This window comes from Tripterygium wilfordii, chromosome 8 (genome assembly GCF_013401445.1).
Source record: "Tripterygium wilfordii isolate XIE 37 chromosome 8, ASM1340144v1, whole genome shotgun sequence".
Taxonomy (NCBI): domain Eukaryota; kingdom Viridiplantae; phylum Streptophyta; class Magnoliopsida; order Celastrales; family Celastraceae; genus Tripterygium; species Tripterygium wilfordii.
The window spans coordinates 346590-366066 of NC_052239.1; the positions used below are offsets into that span (position 1 = coordinate 346590).

The 19477-nt window shown below is 37.3% G+C and overlaps 4 protein-coding genes across 4 annotated transcripts; 1 reads left to right on the forward strand and 3 right to left on the reverse strand.

Annotated features, from left to right (window-relative positions):
* Positions 1-1274: 1274 nt before the first annotated feature.
* Positions 1275-4219, reverse strand: LOC120004489 (RNA polymerase sigma factor sigE, chloroplastic/mitochondrial-like). Its single transcript, XM_038853847.1, has 5 exons — positions 3175-4219; positions 2910-3056; positions 2345-2581; positions 1950-2204; positions 1275-1716 (listed from the first exon to the last, which is right to left on the reverse strand). Exons 1-5 carry the CDS (start codon positions 3877-3879, stop codon positions 1519-1521), a joined length of 1542 nt encoding a protein of 513 aa, XP_038709775.1. The 5' UTR covers positions 3880-4219; the 3' UTR covers positions 1275-1518.
* A 1468-nt stretch (positions 4220-5687) lies between these two features.
* LOC120004458 (probable WRKY transcription factor 30) lies at positions 5688-8048 on the reverse strand. The gene is made up of 3 exons (XM_038853815.1): positions 7606-8048; positions 7236-7364; positions 5688-6712 (listed from the first exon to the last, which is right to left on the reverse strand). The coding sequence occupies exons 1-3, from the start codon at positions 7917-7919 to the stop codon at positions 6046-6048; spliced, it is 1110 nt and encodes a 369-aa protein (XP_038709743.1). The 5' UTR covers positions 7920-8048; the 3' UTR covers positions 5688-6045.
* Positions 8049-10504: 2456 nt separating this feature from the next.
* Positions 10505-12155, reverse strand: LOC120004620. Its single transcript, XM_038853995.1, has one exon. The coding sequence runs from the start codon at positions 12075-12077 to the stop codon at positions 10686-10688; it is 1392 nt and encodes a 463-aa protein (XP_038709923.1). The 5' UTR covers positions 12078-12155; the 3' UTR covers positions 10505-10685.
* Positions 12156-12491: 336 nt separating this feature from the next.
* Positions 12492-15077, forward strand: LOC120003362 (plastid division protein PDV1-like). Its single transcript, XM_038852321.1, has 2 exons — positions 12492-12914; positions 14236-15077. Exons 1-2 carry the CDS (start codon positions 12603-12605, stop codon positions 14710-14712), a joined length of 789 nt encoding a protein of 262 aa, XP_038708249.1. The 5' UTR covers positions 12492-12602; the 3' UTR covers positions 14713-15077.
* The last annotated feature ends 4400 nt before the right edge of the window (positions 15078-19477 follow it).

The following is a 19477-nucleotide window of genomic DNA, read 5'->3' on the forward strand; positions in this document are numbered from 1 at the left end:
TGCATATTCCTAGGCATTTTTTGGACAATATTATTGTCTTTTTGGAATTGTTCCAATTTGAACAATTTTGAGACAATATTATGCCTATATTACCGAAATACCCTCGATTGCTACTGATATTTATGTATATTTGTAATACTTAAATATTTTTAATAATAGATTATTTATATATATATTTGTAATACTTAAATATTTTTAATAAAAATTAAATTTAATAATGAATTGTGAAATTTTTTAGTTTGAATTGAATAATAAAGTGAACGAAATTTTCAAAAAAAAAATCTTAAAATTAATTTCAATGTTTTTATCAATATTAGAAATTATTTGTTATTTATTTTATTATTTATTTGAATATATTACAACTTAAATACATAATACCCCTGCACGTAATTTGTCACAACAATTTTAACACCAATATGCTATCAGCAAAAGTACAACCAAACACCTACCAACATTTCAGCAACAATATATGCTACCATTTTATACCAGCATAAATTGTCCACAATATATGCTACAATATATGTTACTGTCAAAATTGTTTACCAAACGGACCCTTAATAGAATCGCAACGTGTCAAATCCACTTATTAATCTTTGAAGTGCTTTTGTATTTTAAACAAGCTAAGGTTGCATTTATTAGTATTCATTTGTGTGTGTGTTTAATTCGTTTTGTTCATTCAAATTATTCATTAAATAAGCTTTGGATTCATTTGTTTTAAATTCATTTTGCCATTCAAAATGTTTGTCTCCAAATTTATGAATTCATTGATATTCAGTTTGCAAGTCATACTATATCTATTTGAACTATTCACATATCTCTAACCACTGTTGAGTTGAGAATTATTGATCATATCACGATAAAAATTACATTCTTTTAAATTTTAACAAAATCTATTTACATCTTGCAAGAAAATAAAACCCAAATGATTTGTAGAGGCGTTGTCCGTTTTGGATCTCAAAGTCGACATGATTTTGTCCTTAAAAATATCATATGCAATTGAAAGGTGTTAGATCTTACGTTATAAAGTGCTTTAATTTCCCTCGACTTTTCGATTTAATACATTTTATCTTTGACATAGTGAAAACTTTGGAAACTTTTATATAGAATAACGCAGTCTTAAAATGATACGTGAAAGTAGCTAGAGATAAAAATTACCCTAATTTGAACATTTAAGTTTGTGATGTTAATAATAAACACAATTTATTAATAAAGAAATTGTCAAACAGTTTCTAACAAATAAAAAAAAAAAAAACTGGAGGATAATTATTAATGAATCAAAGCTAATTATCTGTAAAAAAAAAAAAAATTGTTCTTAGATTGACAGATAAGCACATCCTTGTAAGGAGTTGGGGCAGGGGAAGACCCTGCTTTAGGTTCCTCTGCTTTTATAGTTCTTCTCCTCTGTTCTTCAAAAATTAGAGGAACCTGACATTCCCTTTCTTGAATCAGACGCATTCTGTGCTCCTCCAAGAAAATACTACATGTTCGTTCGAAGAACATCGACACGATTTGATGTCTTCAGACAATGTATCGGCAGAGATATTGCACTCTAGTAGGATGCTTGAGTTTCATCAGTGCCTTAACCTCATACTTCCGAACCATTTCTCGCGAGATGTTTAGGTTCCCCGCAATCTCTCCCAATGTTCTGTTGCCTTTACCATCAAGACCATATCTCTGTCTGATCACCAAGCTCTCCTTTGGCTTCAGAGAATCGAGCTGTGAAGACAATTAGGACAAGACATGTAAGGGACACTAGTTCTGTTTCTTCGCACAGATCTTAAAGTGAAAATGACTTTTAACTCTTCACACATCATTTAAGATTGTTGAAAATTTACAAAAACAAACACAAAACTTGATCCCGCATGCATCGATGATGCCAACAAGATCTAGTTATGGCAACCAATAAAAAGATGAACAAAGCATCATTATAAGGAATATAAAAGGATTACCACATCATCAAGAGCAAGCCTGAGAAGAGCAGGTTGTCTTTGATTATCCCCTTCAAAGTCAGTAATTCCATTGATAAACTCTTCTTGGGTAGTGGCATGCCTTGAATGAAGAGAGAGGACAGCTTTTGATGCCCTAATCACTTCTCGGTACCTCTTAGGCGAAATCCCTACTTTCTTGATTATTTCTTCCTCCGTTGGTTCTCTTTGGAGCTCAATCAACAGCTCAAGTTTAGCTCTCTGGATCTCAAGTCTAACCTGCAAGGAGCGACAAGTGGAAGTCACGGCATGTTCTTTACCTAAAGGAAAGAATGATGAATCACAGAATGCTACAAAAGTCATTGTTCTACTGCGAACAAATTGTGGAAAAGCCAAGTGTCATTATGAAGAAAACATACAGATTGAAGGCCAAATGAGACGCGCTGAAAGCTTGAGAGCGTCATCGAACGAATAATCGTGTGCCTTATCCAAAACAATCCATAAGTGGACAGCCGCAACTTTCTCCCCGGTTCAAAGCGATCAATTGTTGTAATAAGCCCCGTCACTCCTGCCTGACAAAGGTCTTGAAATTTGGAGCCATTTGCAAGGTCCTGAAAATATTTGTTCATAACAAATAATACAAGCCGGAGGTTGTGCTGCAACCAAAATGAGGCCTTATCCTTAGTCTCTATTCTCCATGGCCACGCATAAATCATCAAATCAGGCAAAGCATTATTCAACATTAAATCAGTCTTCTATGTATAAGCCGAACTACATCTGGTTTTCACGGTTGGAAAATATTTACTAACCATAACAGAAAGAAAGAGAAAAGTTAACAATTAGGAAACAAGAACTTTATGCTTTATATTTCCCTTGACATGAATCAACATGTTAAACAGATGTAACTTACAGAGCAAAACCTTCATACGAAACAAAAATTTTAATGTAAGTATTGTGTAAACACGGAAACCAAACAATGGTTACCTTAATGAGTTTGTTTCTTGCAGCTTGACCGACCTCTATCTGTTTTCTTAGTTGGAAAACACTCATATTTGTTGCCTCAGCTAATTCACCTTCAGTTGGTTCTCTTCCGAACGTTGGTCCCAACCCCTCTTTCCCTTTAAAGAGTGCCTACAATACAGCAAAAGCATCTTAGTATCAGAACAATCCCAGTTGAAAGGCGATATTATAGATATGAGAAACGAAAAAAAAGAAGAAGATTCCTTCAGTAAGAAGATAGAAGGCTTACCTTCATAGGTTGCATCAACTTGAACAACCAAACATGCTCAGTGGAAGGAAGAACAGGAGGTATTTTCATCCTCTTCCAGTCCAAGCTTCCCAACTCAGTTGCACCGGAATACCCCCTTACCAGCTGTTCAATCTTCTCAGGTTCGTCCTTACCATCTTTTCTCTTCCGAACTGAAGCAATTGCCTCCACTAACTCTTCTTTCCTCTTTCCCAATGCAATCCTTTTATCAAGATCCAATCGCTTTGCCTTCCTTTCCCGGCTCCTGACAACGATTTTACTAGTTCTGACGACCACTATGTCATCTTCACCGCTCTTCTTTCTCCTACGGCCTCTCCTCTTCACACCATCAACATGTTCCAGGTCAGAAGTTTCAACTGTGGGGCAAAGCTTGTAAATACTTTCAAGTTTGGCAGCGGCCTCATTGTAGTCCACTTCCCAGCTATTCGGAGAAACTTCATTGGCAGAGATTGATTTTACCCTTTTTGTAGGTTTGCTAGATCGTCCTACTTTCTTTTGATGCTCTTTAGGTCTTTCTATGTGCAACGGAATTTGCTCATTTGACGCTATCAGGGTGGTGTTATCGGATTTATCAGCTTTAAATGCAACAACCGAAGGCCTTTTCATTGAGAAGCGACTAGTCGAAACTTTGGTGCTCAATCCTAGTGGTGTCCGAGCAGCTGAGCTAGAAACAGTCACAACTCCCATGCCAAGATAATGCCTTGGGTGATGGTCCTAGATTATAATATACCAGAGCTCCCGCACAGTAGAATCACTGCAGCCGATGATCATAGTAATTTCAAAGACACAAGTCATTAAATGAAAAAAAGAAAAGAGTAGCAATCCCATGATTATTTGACAGTCGCGTAGCAATCTCTACTCATAATTCTAGATTGATCCAGACAAAAATAGATAAAATTTCACACCATTCTCTCTCAAGATCAATGATATATCAGATAAATCACAATTATCAGAATTTCCGTATCAGCCTGTGAAGTTTAACAATGCAATTCAAAAGAGGCGGAATTTTCTCTACGTTTTCAAAGAAAGAACAGCATTCCGAAGCAGAGAGACAACATACCTACAAGGACAGTTCAGAACTAAAGCCCAAGTTGTCGAGATTCAGGTAGAATTTTGTACCGAAGGGATTTTGCGTATTAATAGATGAAAGAATTAAAAACACGAGCACAAATTATACATTTCGCACATCGACGGCTAAAAACCGAAGTCTGTAAATCTACGGCGAAGACGGTGTCAACGTATGTTGAAAGAAAAGTCAATTGACGACGTGGCGAGTGGTGGAAGCAGGAGCTGCAATGAGACAACGTCTGACGTGGGAGTCGATATATCTCTCGTAAAAAGCAATGGATTAAAGTTGAGACACGTGGATGGTATTTGTTGGTTATGAGATATTTACAAAACTTGTTCTGGTGGCGTGAGGTTCCCCTACGTCGCCTGACTGCAGCCATTTGAAATGTCAGGCTTCAGGAAGACCAAGCTAAAGCCAAGGCCCAAGCTCAAATGCATAGGAGGTCCACTATCTAAAGGCTTGGACCTAAAACCGAGGTTCGCAACTGTGTTGGACACTTGGACATTCAGTTTAGTTGCGTGGGCTGGTATTGCTAACCTGAGAGAAGGCATTTTACCTTTACAGGAGTTAAATTAAAATATTTAAATTTATATTTAATACGGATTCCTGTTTTAGCAATTGGAGATATGTTTTTTATAGGAATCGAATCTTGGATAATGCACACACATATGCCTAACCCAGTTAACTGACAACCGAGTCATCTCTCTTTGATAATTGGAGATGTGTTTCCACGATTGCTTATTAAAAGCATGTGAATTGTAGCATTTAACTACGTGGGTGGTAGTATAATAGGTGAATTTCTCTAGAACCAAACTATATAGACTCGGAAGTCTTAAGTTCAATTTTTACTGGGAGCAATACATTTGTGGTCACTCTCTGAATTTTTGTTCAACTTACTTACCTGTAGTTAGGTGAGAAATTTTTATGAGGACAAGAGTTTAGACCAATGTTAGCTGTCCAAGGGATAAGTATGTTTGGTGTCGTTCTCGATCACCAAAAATTGTTGTAGCACTTAATTTGCAATTAAAAATAAGACCTCACACTTTTTTTCATATTCATCATAAAGAAACCCAGTTTGTAAATGGGGTTGTAAAAGGCCCAACCACCATTATACAAACCCAATCCCAAAAAATAGGGCTCCAACCCAGGTTGTAAATGGGGCTGCATTATGCAACCCGTGGGCTTCAGTTGTCAAATATCCACCTCTTTTCCCTGTGATGCAAATGTGATACTGTTTTGTATGAGATACTGTTTTGTATGTGATATTGTTTTGATCAAAAGACCCATCTCTCTATCTCTATCTCTATCTCTCTCTAGTTTTTTTAAAAGACCCAAACCCATGTATATATACATGCACATATACATATATATATACATGTACATCTACATATATATATATATATATATACACAAAATAGACGGGATGAAATAAAAAATTCAGACATTCCAATGCATTTAACAAGTATAAATAGTATCGGACCGGAATTACAATGGGCCTTCAATTTGGGCTTTAGTCTTAAATATTAAATTGCATATCCATTATACAACTCCCCATTGCAATCAAAAAAAATTTCAACCCCTAAAACACAACTATTCATGCATGCAAAATTTAAATTACATCCCTAATTTCCAATCCATGGTTGGAGATGCCCTAACAGGTGAAAAATCATGATGTTTTGTATAATTAACAGCAGGAAAACTGAATCTCTTCGATCGAATGCCTATCTAAGGTGCACTAAAGATGCTATCTCCAGTTTGGTCACTTGTACAAACCCTGAATTGAATTAGGGAAAGAATCCATGCGGATGGTCAAATGTGAAGTGGGTATCAAAGTACTCATGACCAGCATTCCCAAACTGGAAATCCAAACCAATTGTGGGAGAATTAGTACCTGAAGTTGCCGCCGATGAGGAGATTATCTCTGTCAACTGATCACTCTGAAAGTTCTGGTAATAACTAGTACTGTTACCTCCAAAACTATTCAACCCACTTGGAGACGCAGAGAAATAGCTGGTCCCAGATGTTGCAGGAGATAGAAATGGTGCAAAATTCTCAGCCAGATTGTTTTGGACAGGAGAAAACTGGTTTTTGGGATTGTTGATAAGGACATTGGAGTTAGAAGGGAAGTGAGATGAAGGGAAAGTTAAGGTATGGACTTGATGAGTAGTAGTTTCCAAGTCATTTGTTAGGACTTTAAGGCCAGTGCGGAAGTAGTTCATGAGTAGCTCCTCTTCCGATTGGTTTGCCGGAGGCCGGTGAGTTGGGTTTTGATGAGTTTGATCAGGTGGTGGTGATGATGTTGAAGGAATTGATGGATGATCGGTGGATTGGTTGCAAACGTGGCTTCCTCTGTAGGTAACCTCTAAGATTGTGGGGTCTTCATTTGATCTTTGCACTTGTTTTGTGGCTAAACAGTCTCGGACGTGTCGGTGAGTGCATCTATAGTATCCTCTGCAATATATATATAAATTCCAAAACAATCTTTAACTTCTTGTTTGTTACCAACTTTTTTAAAAGTACAAACAAAATAACAAATAAAAAGCTTTGGGTCACGAGTGTGAACAGATTTGTTCCATTAGGTTGTGTTGTATTTAGCCCAGAAAATGTATTTGTTGTGTGTGACAGTTGCTTGATGTTTACTTACATGTCATTCACATACTAGTTGACGTGAGATAATAAATGCTGACAAACATTGAACCTTTTATGCCAAACAAGATGTAGAGTTGCTTCATCAGTGGAAGTAATTCCATTGTCAAACACCCGGCCACTAGTGGTGCATGCTCTTTTTGGCTTTCATTGATCATGAACTTTTTGACCATAATGACAAAGTCAAAGTCAAAGCCTATATATAACATAGGACTATGTCATAAAGGCCTTTAAGTGTTATGCTCTTGCTCCTTTTTTTTTCTTGTGAAAAATGAATGAAAAAGAAGAAGAATAATAATAACAAAGAGAATGAGAGACTTTTATTCACCTTGGATGTTTGGCTCCAAGAATGTCTTTCTGGCCATATTTTCTCCAGCTAAACCCATCTTCAAGAGGGCCTTCTAGTCCAATTCCTGGGCTGACTCTCACTTGTTTAGTCCACCTTGGATTGCTCTTTCTGCAACAAATAATCCACATCAAGAATCAACATATATATATATATGCACATACGTGTTGTTAAACTGCCAATTCAACCCAACAGATATGTATAGGTATCTTTTTGAGGTTGTACGTTGATAAGTTAAATGACAAGTGGGATCCATTGCTTTAGGTTTCATGTATTTCAAATCAACGTGAAAATATATATCCGCATTTTACATCCTTATTTTAAGTTGGTATGAGAGAATTCCTGTGTATACCTCTTCCCCGACCCAGTATTACGGTGCTCGGGATCGGAGTCTTGATCGCTCCTGGGACTTCCATTTAGATGAGGAGTTGATTCAGATTTAATGCCAATTGTAGCAGCTCCTCCTGGTGTTGGCGAGGTACCAACAGTACTGCAGTTCAGCACAAAAAGTGCCTTCTCATAGGAAGCTATAATCTTCTGAACTAAAACTTGTCGAGTTTCATCCGGAAAACAAGCCAGATTCAGATGGCTCTGGAGTTGCTTTGCTAGCTCTCTCCCTTCTGCAAGCTCATTTATCAGATGCTTCTTTTTCTCCCAGTCTCCCATTTTGTTCTTTACGTGTAAGAAAGATATTATAGAAGGTGGTTCATGGGAAATAATTGAAAATCCAGGAAACCAATGTAAAAGGAAAACTGGGTTGGTTTGTTTTTGTGATTGATGATGAGTTTTCTGGGTTGTGGAATGTTTAATGGCTACAATTAGTAGAAGGTTTGGACATATATATATATATATATATATGTATGTATGTATATGTATATGTATATATGTGTATATACATGGGTTTGGTTCTTTTTGAATTGAAAAAACTAGAGAGAGAGAGAGTGGACTGAGAGAGAAGTTTGACCAAAAAATTCTTAGTAAGACTTGTCTTTGGTCATATGAAATGAGATTCAAAGTGAATATATATTGGTAGGTCCAACTGCTGACCAGTTCTCCTTCACTACTTCACTTCTATCCATTGATTATTCATTTTTTAACCCCCAATATTTTTTTTAGTACAAATACAAATAAAATATACGATACACCACCAGATCAAGTCTATGAAAATACAGGTGTCAATAGGCATTACGCATGAGGTACAAATCAAGCCCACGTAAGGGCAGACTATCAAACCCACGCACCTCCTTATAATGAAATTAATGATGATTATCTTTCTTTATTTAGTCGATCCAATGATTAGCCTACACACTCTTTCACTCCCTAAATAATTATGGACATAAATCTAAGTTACTTTTTCTTTTTTTAAAATAATACTTGAAACCCCAATTTTACCTCAAGGTTTCAAATATTTATGACCCCAATTTATCTCATCTTTTTTGTTTCCACCGCAACTAATCCTTTTCCGAGCCTTGGGACGTTCTCAAAAAATAATATTCATGTAAATAAAGTTTTGAATTCTTGACATATTACTCCATGTGTTTATCAATAGCTAACTTGGCACATGATAATTGAGGTTATTTAATTTATGAGCAATGCTACAAACCCCCTCCCTACAATTAATAACCTTTATTTTAACCTCAATTCTAAGTGGCATATGTGATAGTTATTGATTAAAAGTACATATGTAGGGTATAATTAACATTCAATATTCCACGTGAATTGAGGGTAAAATGAGTGTCATAAAATGTGAGATCTCAATCGTTTATCACCAATTGGATGGTAAGTACTAAGTACGATTGTTCACGGTCGATTTCAATCAATTTTTTGATATAAATTTAACCGATCGTTCGGGTCGGTTATTGACGATTTAGTATGTTTTTTTGGCTTTTCGATCGGTCTTTGCTAATAAACATTTGACAATAATCGATCAAACGATCAATTCAGTTTAACACGGCTTTTTTTAAGGAGCCTAATGATAAGAAATGAATGCTCATGCAAGGTATAAAAAGTGAGTCGTGATATATCTGATGAAATATCGGGTGACCTCAATGTGGTGTCGTAGTAGTCGTAGACAACGGAAAGTAGACCTATTTATTCCAGACAAGCGAGATTCATGGGTCATATTAGAAGGTCCAAACTCACATGCTTCTAAATATACTAGAACTAAAAGGGATGGCCCAAGCCCAAACAACTGTTCAACTATCACTACATGTGTTATCACCTAAATGCGACCAATTCAAATTCAATGGTTGGGGGAAAAAGTGCAGTTTGATTTGTGGAAAAGTAGAACGTGAAGGAAGCTGTGTTGTCTCCCAAAAGAGAGAGTGGAATCGAGAGGGTTTACCGAGTCATGGAGAAGAAGTAGCGAAGCCATTTCTGGATGTTGTTGGCATGGTAGGCCCATATCATATTGGTGGAACTGCCGTGTAGAGAACTACGCTACACTAGGCTCTTTGGGACCTACGGCTCGCAAATCTGACTTGACTTTTTTGAATTTTCAACTAATAAATCAAATGGAGTTGGTCAAAAGGACAAATTGGTCATTTACAATTTCTTTCAATTGGACTACTTGAGCCTTGGTGAGGATATGTCCATTGGTGAGAGAATGTGGCTCTGGGTCATCTACTGCAGCGGGGGGACTTCTGGGCTGGTTCTGCCAAGTAGATTTTTTATAATGGGCCTACGTGAGTCAACTTGTTTTCATTCTTAATGGGCTTGCACTGACGAACGAATGTTCATTTGTCCATTCGTAAAACATACGCTTAAAGAGGACTCCTTGTTTCTTCAAACTCCTTTCTTTCTCTTTGATTCAACCAGAGACAAATTGGCGATGGAGACAGTCATTCGTTGTGCGTCAAAGCATCTGACTTTCCTGGATGCAGAGCAAATGTGAGCTTGATCAATCTCGAGTATATTTCCCTCCTGATACTTGGCGAGTACCAACACTTGGAGATAATGCACATGCCCAACTCACTTACAGTTGGAGATGAATAATTCTTGGCTTCTTGTTGACGATCCTTTACTTCGACAGCTTCTAGGATTCGAGTAAATCCTTAACTCTTCCCCCCTTCTTACTAAGACTACAGAATGTTGTTGTGAATTATGCAGTGATTTCAAATCCAAGGATTATATGCCTTTTATTGCCAATCCACTATTTTTTTTTTTTAGTTTTAGTGTAATTTAGAAGTTTTAGTCAATTGAGCTAATTTGTAAGTAACAATATCTAAAAGCACAACAATAAGAAACAGATATGAGACTAACAACAAACCCTTAAAACAGTATTTCTCATAGCTTCATGTATTACAATTCCTACTGACAAATAGAATAAGATCACTTACAAAACAAACATTCTTCTCTTAAGTTGGGAACAAAAAAGATACATGGCCAAGACTGATTCAAGTGTTGAAGGCCAAGAAACATCAATGGAACTCATCAAGAAACATAAACAATGCCACGGCGATACAGAAAAAGCGTTACTGAAGTGAAAACCGCCCAAACAAAGACTATCCACCAAGCCATGAACAAGGCGACTTCCTTGAAATCACACATGAGATGAAAACTTTTGAAAGAGTTGCCATCAATCTGAGATAAGCCAACAAAGAGAAGTACGAGGACTGGAAGTGCAAAAAACTGCAAAGCTACCATACATAAGTAGTGATTATGAAGAAAAACCTTTGCTCTACTGAATTCTAAATCAGGAACCTTGCTCGCATGCAACCGTTGGTACCAAGATAGCAGTGCTTCATTCAAATACATTTGCACATTTGGACGCAATGCCATGATTTGCAGGAAACTGGAAACCAACAAGCAACAGACTCTAAGCTTTGTGAATTCTGACTGCGACCAACCCACATTTCCAACCAACTTTTGAGCATCTACTTCACTACTGATCAAATGCGCTCCTCCAGGATCATTTCTGTCCTTGATAACAAGGATTTTAATGAAAGGATTAATCCAAAGCAATGCAGAAACAACGATCAGCAGATAATTTGTGTATACAATTATTCGACCAAACCATCCACAGGAAATCATCCCCAAATTGGACCTTATCTGATCTGTTCCGAGCCAAAATGCACGTGCACTCTTTGCAGCAGGGATGTACAAAAACCCAGCAATGCAGCCCATTAAAATGGAAACAACAACCCTCACAAACCCATCAATTAAACCAAAATCAAAATCGAAAATTCCAGGAACAATGCCATTCAAAATCAGAACACCAAAGAGAAAACCCAAAACCCCAAAGAGCATACTCAATTGCTTTTCCGATCTCCTTGACGCAGAATTCTCAAATGAAACCCTTGCAAGCGAAATAAACAATTTGCCCAAACCCACAAACCCTAAGATAACAGGAATCAAAGACCCATTTACGAAAACCCCAGAATCTGCACCTACATCTAAGTAGTAATAACACAATTGACAGAATGCAGCCACAATAGAGTAAATAAAGCAGTAGCGATACTGATCGAAATAGAGGCGAGATTCAATATGGGCTTCATCGAGCTTGAGCCTAAAGATCTGGGCATTGTTTTCATCGAATTCAAACTTATCCTTTGTTTTGCTTCTCCGTTTGACCTCAACTTTTGAATTTGAAGTCATATTCTTGTAACCCTCGAGACTAGAGCTTGAATCTGACCCCGAGGGCCTGCGAATGGCGGCTCTGACACCATTGCCACCATCGCGAGCAACGTTATCTGGGTGGATGTAGGTGTGGAGGCCTAGGAGAAAGACAGTGGGGATCTTGAGCAAAGTCAGGAAGACACCGAGTAAGAGAGAGAGTGAAATCTGAAGGAGGAGATGTTTGTAGGCTAGCAAGAATCGAATCATGGCCTCTTTGTGATAGTCGATGGCGATGCAGCCCCAGAGAATTGAAATGTCTTCGACCAGCAGGCAAAGGATTGACTACTATTGAGATAGGTGGTGAGCTGGGCTGGGTTCCTCGGCCCGATAGGCCAGACCGATTGATTGAGATAGGGTAACTTTAGTCACATCCAGATTTTTTTAAAAATCATTTTGTCAATTGATTTTTACAAAAGATGATCCACTTGAATTGAGGTATCTTTAGAAAAATCGGGATGTGACTAAAGCTACATATTGAGATAGGCTGTGAGTGGGCCAAAATTTTACAAGGCAAATTAGAGGGCCTAGCCCAAAGCCACATGAGTCGAGAGTCTATATTTTAGTGGGCCCAACCCAAATATAATATAGCAAAAATGAGCCGCACAAAGTTCGAAGTCTCTCATCGAAACGAGGAAACCAAAGGTACCAAACACCAGGCCCCGCCAACCAAACCCTAACCAACTTTAAGAACAGTCTGCATTACTCTTCTCAAATTTTCCCTCACTTTCCCACATGAAATGGGATATGGAGATCGACGAAATCGAAGCGGTGCTAGAGAAAATTTGGGACATTCACGACAAGCTAAGTGACGCAATTCACTCGACCTCGCGGGCTCACTTTCTCAGCTCCATCAAATCATTGACTAGGAAGTCGGAGAAGAAGCAGAATATGTACGACGACGTTGAGAACAAGAACCGGTCCGGTTTCGTTTACGTCAAGGACTTGCCGGTTGAGGATGCGGAATCTGCGATTCAAGAGGCCAAGAGTCTTAACGCTATACGGACTGCTCTCGAGAACCTCGAGGACCAGCTCGAGTTTTTCCATGTGAGTTAGTTTATTCTAGGTTTTGGTTTTGGTTAGGTTATCTTTGGTTGATAAGTAATTATCGTCGCTGAAGGATATGAAAAGGAAGAGAATTTGGAATTTAATGGCTCTTGATGATCTGATTGCAGAAAAGCTTGTTTTGAACTTAAGCCTAGGAAATTGGTTCGCACTACTTTTTTAACATATTGGTTGCATACTTGCATAACAGTTTGGCTGCTGAGAATGCTAAGGAAAGTGAAAGAATGAAATGGAACTGAATTGTACGTGTACGAAAATATGCTAATTAAGTTGAATTATGCGCCTGGACCAAAGGAATTCGTCCTTGAAATGACATAACAAAAGAATAAGTTGAGAACAACTTGTGTTTATATTTTTTTTTTCGGAGCTTTTTTTGTAATGATCCGTGTTGGTGGAATCTATTATCTTTTCGTTTACAATTAACTGATTGAACCATTGTAATCTTGTCGGATTGCTTGAATGTGGCGCTCTGCCTTTCTGTTACCATCTAGTTAGTTTGACCTGTTTTAGAAATTTATAAGTATTATTAGAAGCTCTAGAGGAAAGACCAGTTAACTTTCCAGCACTAGAGTGCTATCTTCATACATGTTCACGTAGGTTAGTGAACAATATCAAGGAAGACCTATTTTGAAACTTCCTTTGCTTATGTTGGTTATGATTGAACTTAGATGATGGTGGGTGCTATGCTAGTTACTTTGATTTATGTCGAAGACTGGGAAGGTGTATGCCTTGGGCATCATCCTCTGAGCCTTGTCCCAATCTGTTTGGAGTTGGCTACATGAATCCATAGGTAGAGTTTTTTAATTGAAAAAAAGATTAATTGATGAGACAACTAGGGTGTACAACCTAAAAACAAATGACATGAGATAGGCGTTGCTTTCATCATCACCAATTCACCATAGCCTTTGTCTCAAACAATTTGGGGTCGACTGCTTGAATCCATAGCATTAATTCTCTTTCACCAGTCATTTCTTTGTAGACCACTCTTTGTTAATCCTACTATAGATCTCATATCCTGTTTACTTCATATATGTTTTTGGTCTTCCTCATCTTCTGATAGGTTTCTGAATCATCGGGCCTTATGAGTTATAATTCTTATTGTGGTGTCTAGATTCTGATGGTGGATGTGCGTTTCCTATTGTATATCTCTCTGTTCCTTTGGTAATGTCACTTTGAAGAAAACTTTTTCCCTGTTGCAGCAGCATTTTGTTTTCTTGTTGATGCAACCTTTTGGTTTTGACTTTCATTTCATTTTATGACATATCAGACTGGGACATTTATTTTAATTTCTCCTATGCTACAGACTGTACAAATGCAGCAGCGTGCTGAGAGAGACGCTGCAATTGCACGCTTGGAACAGAGTAGAATAATCCTTGCATTGAGATTGGCTGAACACCATGGTAAGAAATACAAAGTAATTGAAGAAGCCATAGCATTTGTGGGCAGTGTACGCGATACAGGTTGCTTTGCCACGCCTGAAAACCTGTATGGTGGATCTGTAAGTCCTGATGATAATCTTCCAGTGAAGGGAGGGAAGAATTCTAATATAGTGATGAAAGTTCTCATATCAAGTCTCAGTTTTATAAGAAAATCCCTTAACTTGGATAGCATGGGTGGTATAGTGGGGAATGCTGCCTTGCTTGCAGTTAGCATGGTTGCAGTTCTGAACCTGAATCAGGCAACCTATAGAAACAGAAATCTAAGTAAAACCTCTCAGCACGAAGGGTCTTCATCTAGTGGCACTTTGGGTCACTTAGATGTGATGATGGCTAGGGGTTGATGTGATAGCGTGAATTTTTTTGGCAGTTACAACAATTTACAGAGGTTATGTTGTTGTCTTCATACCAGAAAAAGAAAATTCCTTAGTGTGTCATTGTTTCTACAAAAATTTGGAGATTTCGGTGAGTGTCAGGTTGCAAACTTCAATCCTCCTTGTTGTAGAAAGGCTTGGATTCTTGTGGTTGTAAATGTGTTTGGTCGACTTCTCTGGTTGTATTCAAATTGTTGGTTCATCCCCTTTTGCATTTTCAAATTGTGTATATCCCACTACGTTTTGTGTATGTTGATGCGCTACTTTTATCACTTGTCAAGACTAGTTGAATAGCGATGTTCTTACGCTGTTACATTGTTTGTAGCATTGTTCTAGTGTTTTGTCTTTCAAGGATTGCTTTTGCATCACAATGAATGGAGCTAAATGATTGACAACGAATTGTGTATGGAATGCTTATTGGAACTAGGTGGTCAGTTTCATGTATTCTACTGCTAAAGCTTATTGGATTCTCAATTTATTGGCAAAAATCTAAACATTCTTCTGGTGTATACTGGCTATTGCCTCTGAAGGCACCATAACTTAAAACAGAGAAACAAGAGGAAATTTGATGGCCGCTATGTTTATGATACGAGCAAACGCCAGAACCCCATCCTGATTCCTGCAAGTGCCAGAGCAAGCATTATCAGGCGAAGCTGAAAATTTTGAAATATAGAAAAACAGTGGGATGCCCATTACTCCTCTCATGGGCCACAGACCCACTATGACTGGCTTCAATGTTCTGACTCAAATTCAGGGCTGGAGCTGGACAACAACATTGTTGTTGGGGTCAGACAATTATAACATGGTATGGATCGTATGTTTTGTATGCCTTCAATGTTTCTGAGTTACTGATGCTATGACCCCTTGATCTGGTGGCAATGTCAATGGACTCTAGATCAATAATTATGTTCCACTGCTTCACATTGCTTTCTACATTCACATCAACTGTGAACTTGTTTCTTTTGACTTTGTGAGCCACAAGTCCTTCCCTCAATTGGACTTGGTCAAGCCGACGTAAAGCCTGATTGAACATTTCACAAGTGGGCTTCCCTTCGAAATGTTATAATTTGAAGAATTTGAAAGGTATGGGATCCACTTTATATGTCCACTTTCCGCCTCAAGGTCCGAATAGTTTTATTCTTAAAGAGAGTTGTCTATGATTGAAAATAACTTACAAACCTTATGATTGTTTCTCACCTAATCGATGTGTTGTATTTCTAACACGAGCACGAATAACTTATAATATGTTGAGATGCTCTAAAACCCCTAAAGGGTCAACCTAATTTGAACTCTTCATCCTCAGTAGATAGATTCCTATTTTCCTTAATTTCCAACTTTCACATCGCACCTAAAAGAGGGTCAAAACACGTAATTAAGAAGATCTAGAAGATGCCAAATTACAAAGCCATTGTGGTTATGGGAATGTCGTAAAAGCTTTTGTTTTTTAATTTAAACTTTAAAGGCCCTTTTTGTAACCTAAAAAAGGGAAAGAAAGCTCAAATTGGTGTAAACATGATCAGGCCTACAATGTGAGGTGTGTGCATATAAAACTACTAAACCCACTTCCTTGACTTGCAATTGGCAAAAAAAAAAAAAAAAAACCCTTCAAAATATGGAATTATGGGAATCCCTTTACGGGATATTTAAAAGACAAGAAGAGAACAAGCTCCTCCTCTTTCTTTTCTTTGTTTTCCCAACCTGTCTTCCTCTTTATAATCTTTGTGAAATCTTAAGTGGGACATATATATCTATATATAGTCATATAGATAGCCACACATATTGCCATGATCCATGCCAGACAATAAATTTGAGAATAAAGGTTTGGCAACAACAAACAATTAAAGTCAACCATAATTTCTTCTCTTGTAGGAGATTGGAAACTTGTTGTGTAAAGTCAATAATAAACATGGAAGAAAAAATATTGTTTGGGATCCTTTTTCATGTAGATTTTTCTAAATTAAAATAATTTTGGGTAATATATATGTAGAAAAAAAAAAGAGAAATACAGAAATACTAACTTAATACACATCAATAAACCTGAATAGAAATATAAAAACAAAAAAAATAATCGATAATTCTAAAGGACTCGCTTGATGGGCACATGGTATTGAATCTTAATTTTTTGGCCCGGAAAAAAATCAGAAAAAAATTTAACCTCGTGTTGAAATTCTTAAACTAAATAATTGAAAGATATTATTTGTTTTGAATCATAAGCTCGAATGGATTCGTTCTTCGTGGGTTGTTTTTTATTGATACGAAGTTTTAGAAAATATGTATCCAATGTAAAAGGAATTGAGTTTTATTTATAAAACACTCTCGATTGAATTAGATCAAATCGATGTGATATTTTTAGTGCTAAAGCATCTTAGGGTTTGACTGTCATTTTTATTGCGGTACATTTTTATAGCTCCTCCTAGTAGCTTTTTATTTTCTCGTGTTTGGGACCTTTGGGTCAAACAAGTTACATGCCACTGTAGAGAAAGAGAATTCCATCATAAAAAGGTTTCCAGTCTCCACATCTCTCCCTCAGTGAGGTCCATCACCCAGTTGTCGGCAGCTGAAAGAAAAAGTATTTTGTGGGGCCACATACACACACTCGGCCAATTCCACGGTCGAATTGATTTGATTAATTATTCAGCTCCACGTGTCCCAATACTAGACGAAAATAACACTGATCATCATACTGATGACCACACTTGGCAAAGCAAGATTTGACCTTTAAACAACTTGTATAATATAATTATCAATTACGAAAAAAAATAGTTTTTTTCCCTCCATAGAATATGAAAAAGGAAAACATAAAATATGATGTTGGGTTTGGGTATGGGTATGGGTATGGGTATGGGTATTTACTCTCTCTCAGGCGGGCCATCTGAATATTCAGAAAGTCAGGATTCACATGTGCGTGGGTGCAGGATGGTAAACAAAGATTTGATTTGGTGGGTCCTACGAAAATAGTTTGTTGTCTGCCGGCTTCCGTACGCTGAAGTTTGAACACGTGGTTGATGAATGCTCCAGTCCACCGTAGATTAGTCAACATTGATTAGAAGTTTACACTAAAAAGGTCATGATTAGGAACAGCAAACCATAATTTGTGGAGACGGACTTCCATCATTTTCAAACCGTCGTTTCTTTGTAATAGCTACATGCAAAAACACAAATTCTGTCTAACCATTTTAGTCAACTATTGATTAATGATCCTCGTAGATTGAGGGAGAATTCGGTATTTAATGTATAAGCACTTCTACCATATTTGTTGGGCCCAATTTTTCCCCTCCACTATAAAAAAAAAAAAAAAAACTCCAATGACTGGCGCTGAGTGGTTCTTGGTGTTCATATGTATGGCTATAATGATATCGTAGAAAGACGTTTAATTGTGGAGTTATTATAAGATGTGGTTCATCTCTTTCAAGAAAACACTATCTATATATATATTAACATAAAATAGTTGAAAACACAAGACATACGTAATAGCTATGAATGTTACTTGAAATTGGGAACCCTGATAAGCACAGAAGACACACATCTGCTTTAAATTGAATGCCAATAAGAGACTGATTGGGAAATATGAATGCATGTATATATAAGCAAGATCTGAAGCCTACATTTGTAATGTCTGTGTGTGGGGGGACCAAAAGCTTATCGGGGGTGTATATGACTGTAGTCTGTATGCATGCATACATAGGCTTTGGCCTTTTGGGAAGTATCCAAGTTAATTAACGATGAAAAACACACAAGTGTTGTCGCTGTTTTAGGCAAGTTGGCTCTATGATATGTGTGTACGTGTGTGAGCTCATGCAATTGCTGTTGCTCTGCAGGAGCCGTTTTTTCTTACTTATAACAACAAAGGCTGCGAAAAACTACGCTCTATTGCCATTTGTTTGCTAGCCTCAGCTTCTGCCGAAAGTGGCCGTTCTCTTTGGCTCCGTTACAGTACTGTTTCTGCGTGTAACCGTGTGTGCTTGCTATTAATCCAAACTCCAATAATTCATATGAGGAGGTTAGTGAGTGTGTGTATATATATATAAACTAATTAAAGGGAGTTACGTAGGAAATAAAATAAATGCCAAATTTGCAAACACAAATGACAAACAGTGATATGGGATCACAGCCACTGATGTCCCAATTACTAAGTTGTACGCATAAAAAATTCATGTGTGGGACATGTGGAGCCCACAAATTCACTTGAATCATATATGTGCGTCCAACTCAACAACTTGAATGAGAATGAGAGATAGCCTGGTTATCTGCCCAGGACCTTGAGGTCCAAGGTTCTATTCTCACCAGGGGGTTTGAGATTTGTGTAATTTTTCATCCGCTGTGGTAGCCTTCATACCCCTCGAGCATGGCTTAACTTGTGTGTGACCTGTGGGCTTTCAAAAAAAAAAAAAAAAAAAACTCAACAACTTGAATAACTAGAATATCAATTGCTGAACTAGTCAACATGACAACATTGATAAGAAGTTTGAAGTAAAAATTAAGGTCATGATTAGGAACATGGAAAAAAACACAAATTCTATTGAACCATTTTAGTCAACTATTGATTAATGATCCTCGTAGATTGAGGGAGAATTCGGTATTAAATGGGTGCATTGAATACTAATCAAACAAATTAAATAGCTGGACTGCTCTTTACAGTATTGGCTTGGTAGCACATCGTTGTTGAATAAATGTTTTAGGTAAATTTGGTGAAATTCGAAAACGATATAAATTTAATTAAAATTGTGAGAAATCA

Coding starts and splice junctions, on each gene's coding strand:
- LOC120004620 (XM_038853995.1), bottom strand. CDS start 12,077: ATGATTCGATTCTTGCTAGCCTACAAACATCTCCTCCTTCAGATTTCA.
- LOC120004489 (XM_038853847.1), bottom strand. CDS start 3,879: ATGGGAGTTGTGACTGTTTCTAGCTCAGCTGCTCGGACACCACTAGGA. Junction 3,057..3,174: donor AGTTGATGCAACCTATGAAG/GTAAGCCTTCTA, acceptor GCTGTATTGTAG/GCACTCTTTAAAGGGAAAGA. Junction 2,205..2,344: donor TCTCATTTGGCCTTCAATCT/GTATGTTTTCTT, acceptor CGCTCCTTGCAG/GTTAGACTTGAGATCCAGAG.
- LOC120003362 (XM_038852321.1), top strand. CDS start 12,603: ATGAAATGGGATATGGAGATCGACGAAATCGAAGCGGTGCTAGAGAAA. Junction 12,915..14,235: donor ACCAGCTCGAGTTTTTCCAT/GTGAGTTAGTTT, acceptor CCTATGCTACAG/ACTGTACAAATGCAGCAGCG.
- LOC120004458 (XM_038853815.1), bottom strand. CDS start 7,919: ATGGGAGACTGGGAGAAAAAGAAGCATCTGATAAATGAGCTTGCAGAA. Junction 7,365..7,605: donor AATACTGGGTCGGGGAAGAG/GTATACACAGGA, acceptor TATTTGTTGCAG/AAAGAGCAATCCAAGGTGGA. Junction 6,713..7,235: donor CTTGGAGCCAAACATCCAAG/GTGAATAAAAGT, acceptor TATATATTGCAG/AGGATACTATAGATGCACTC.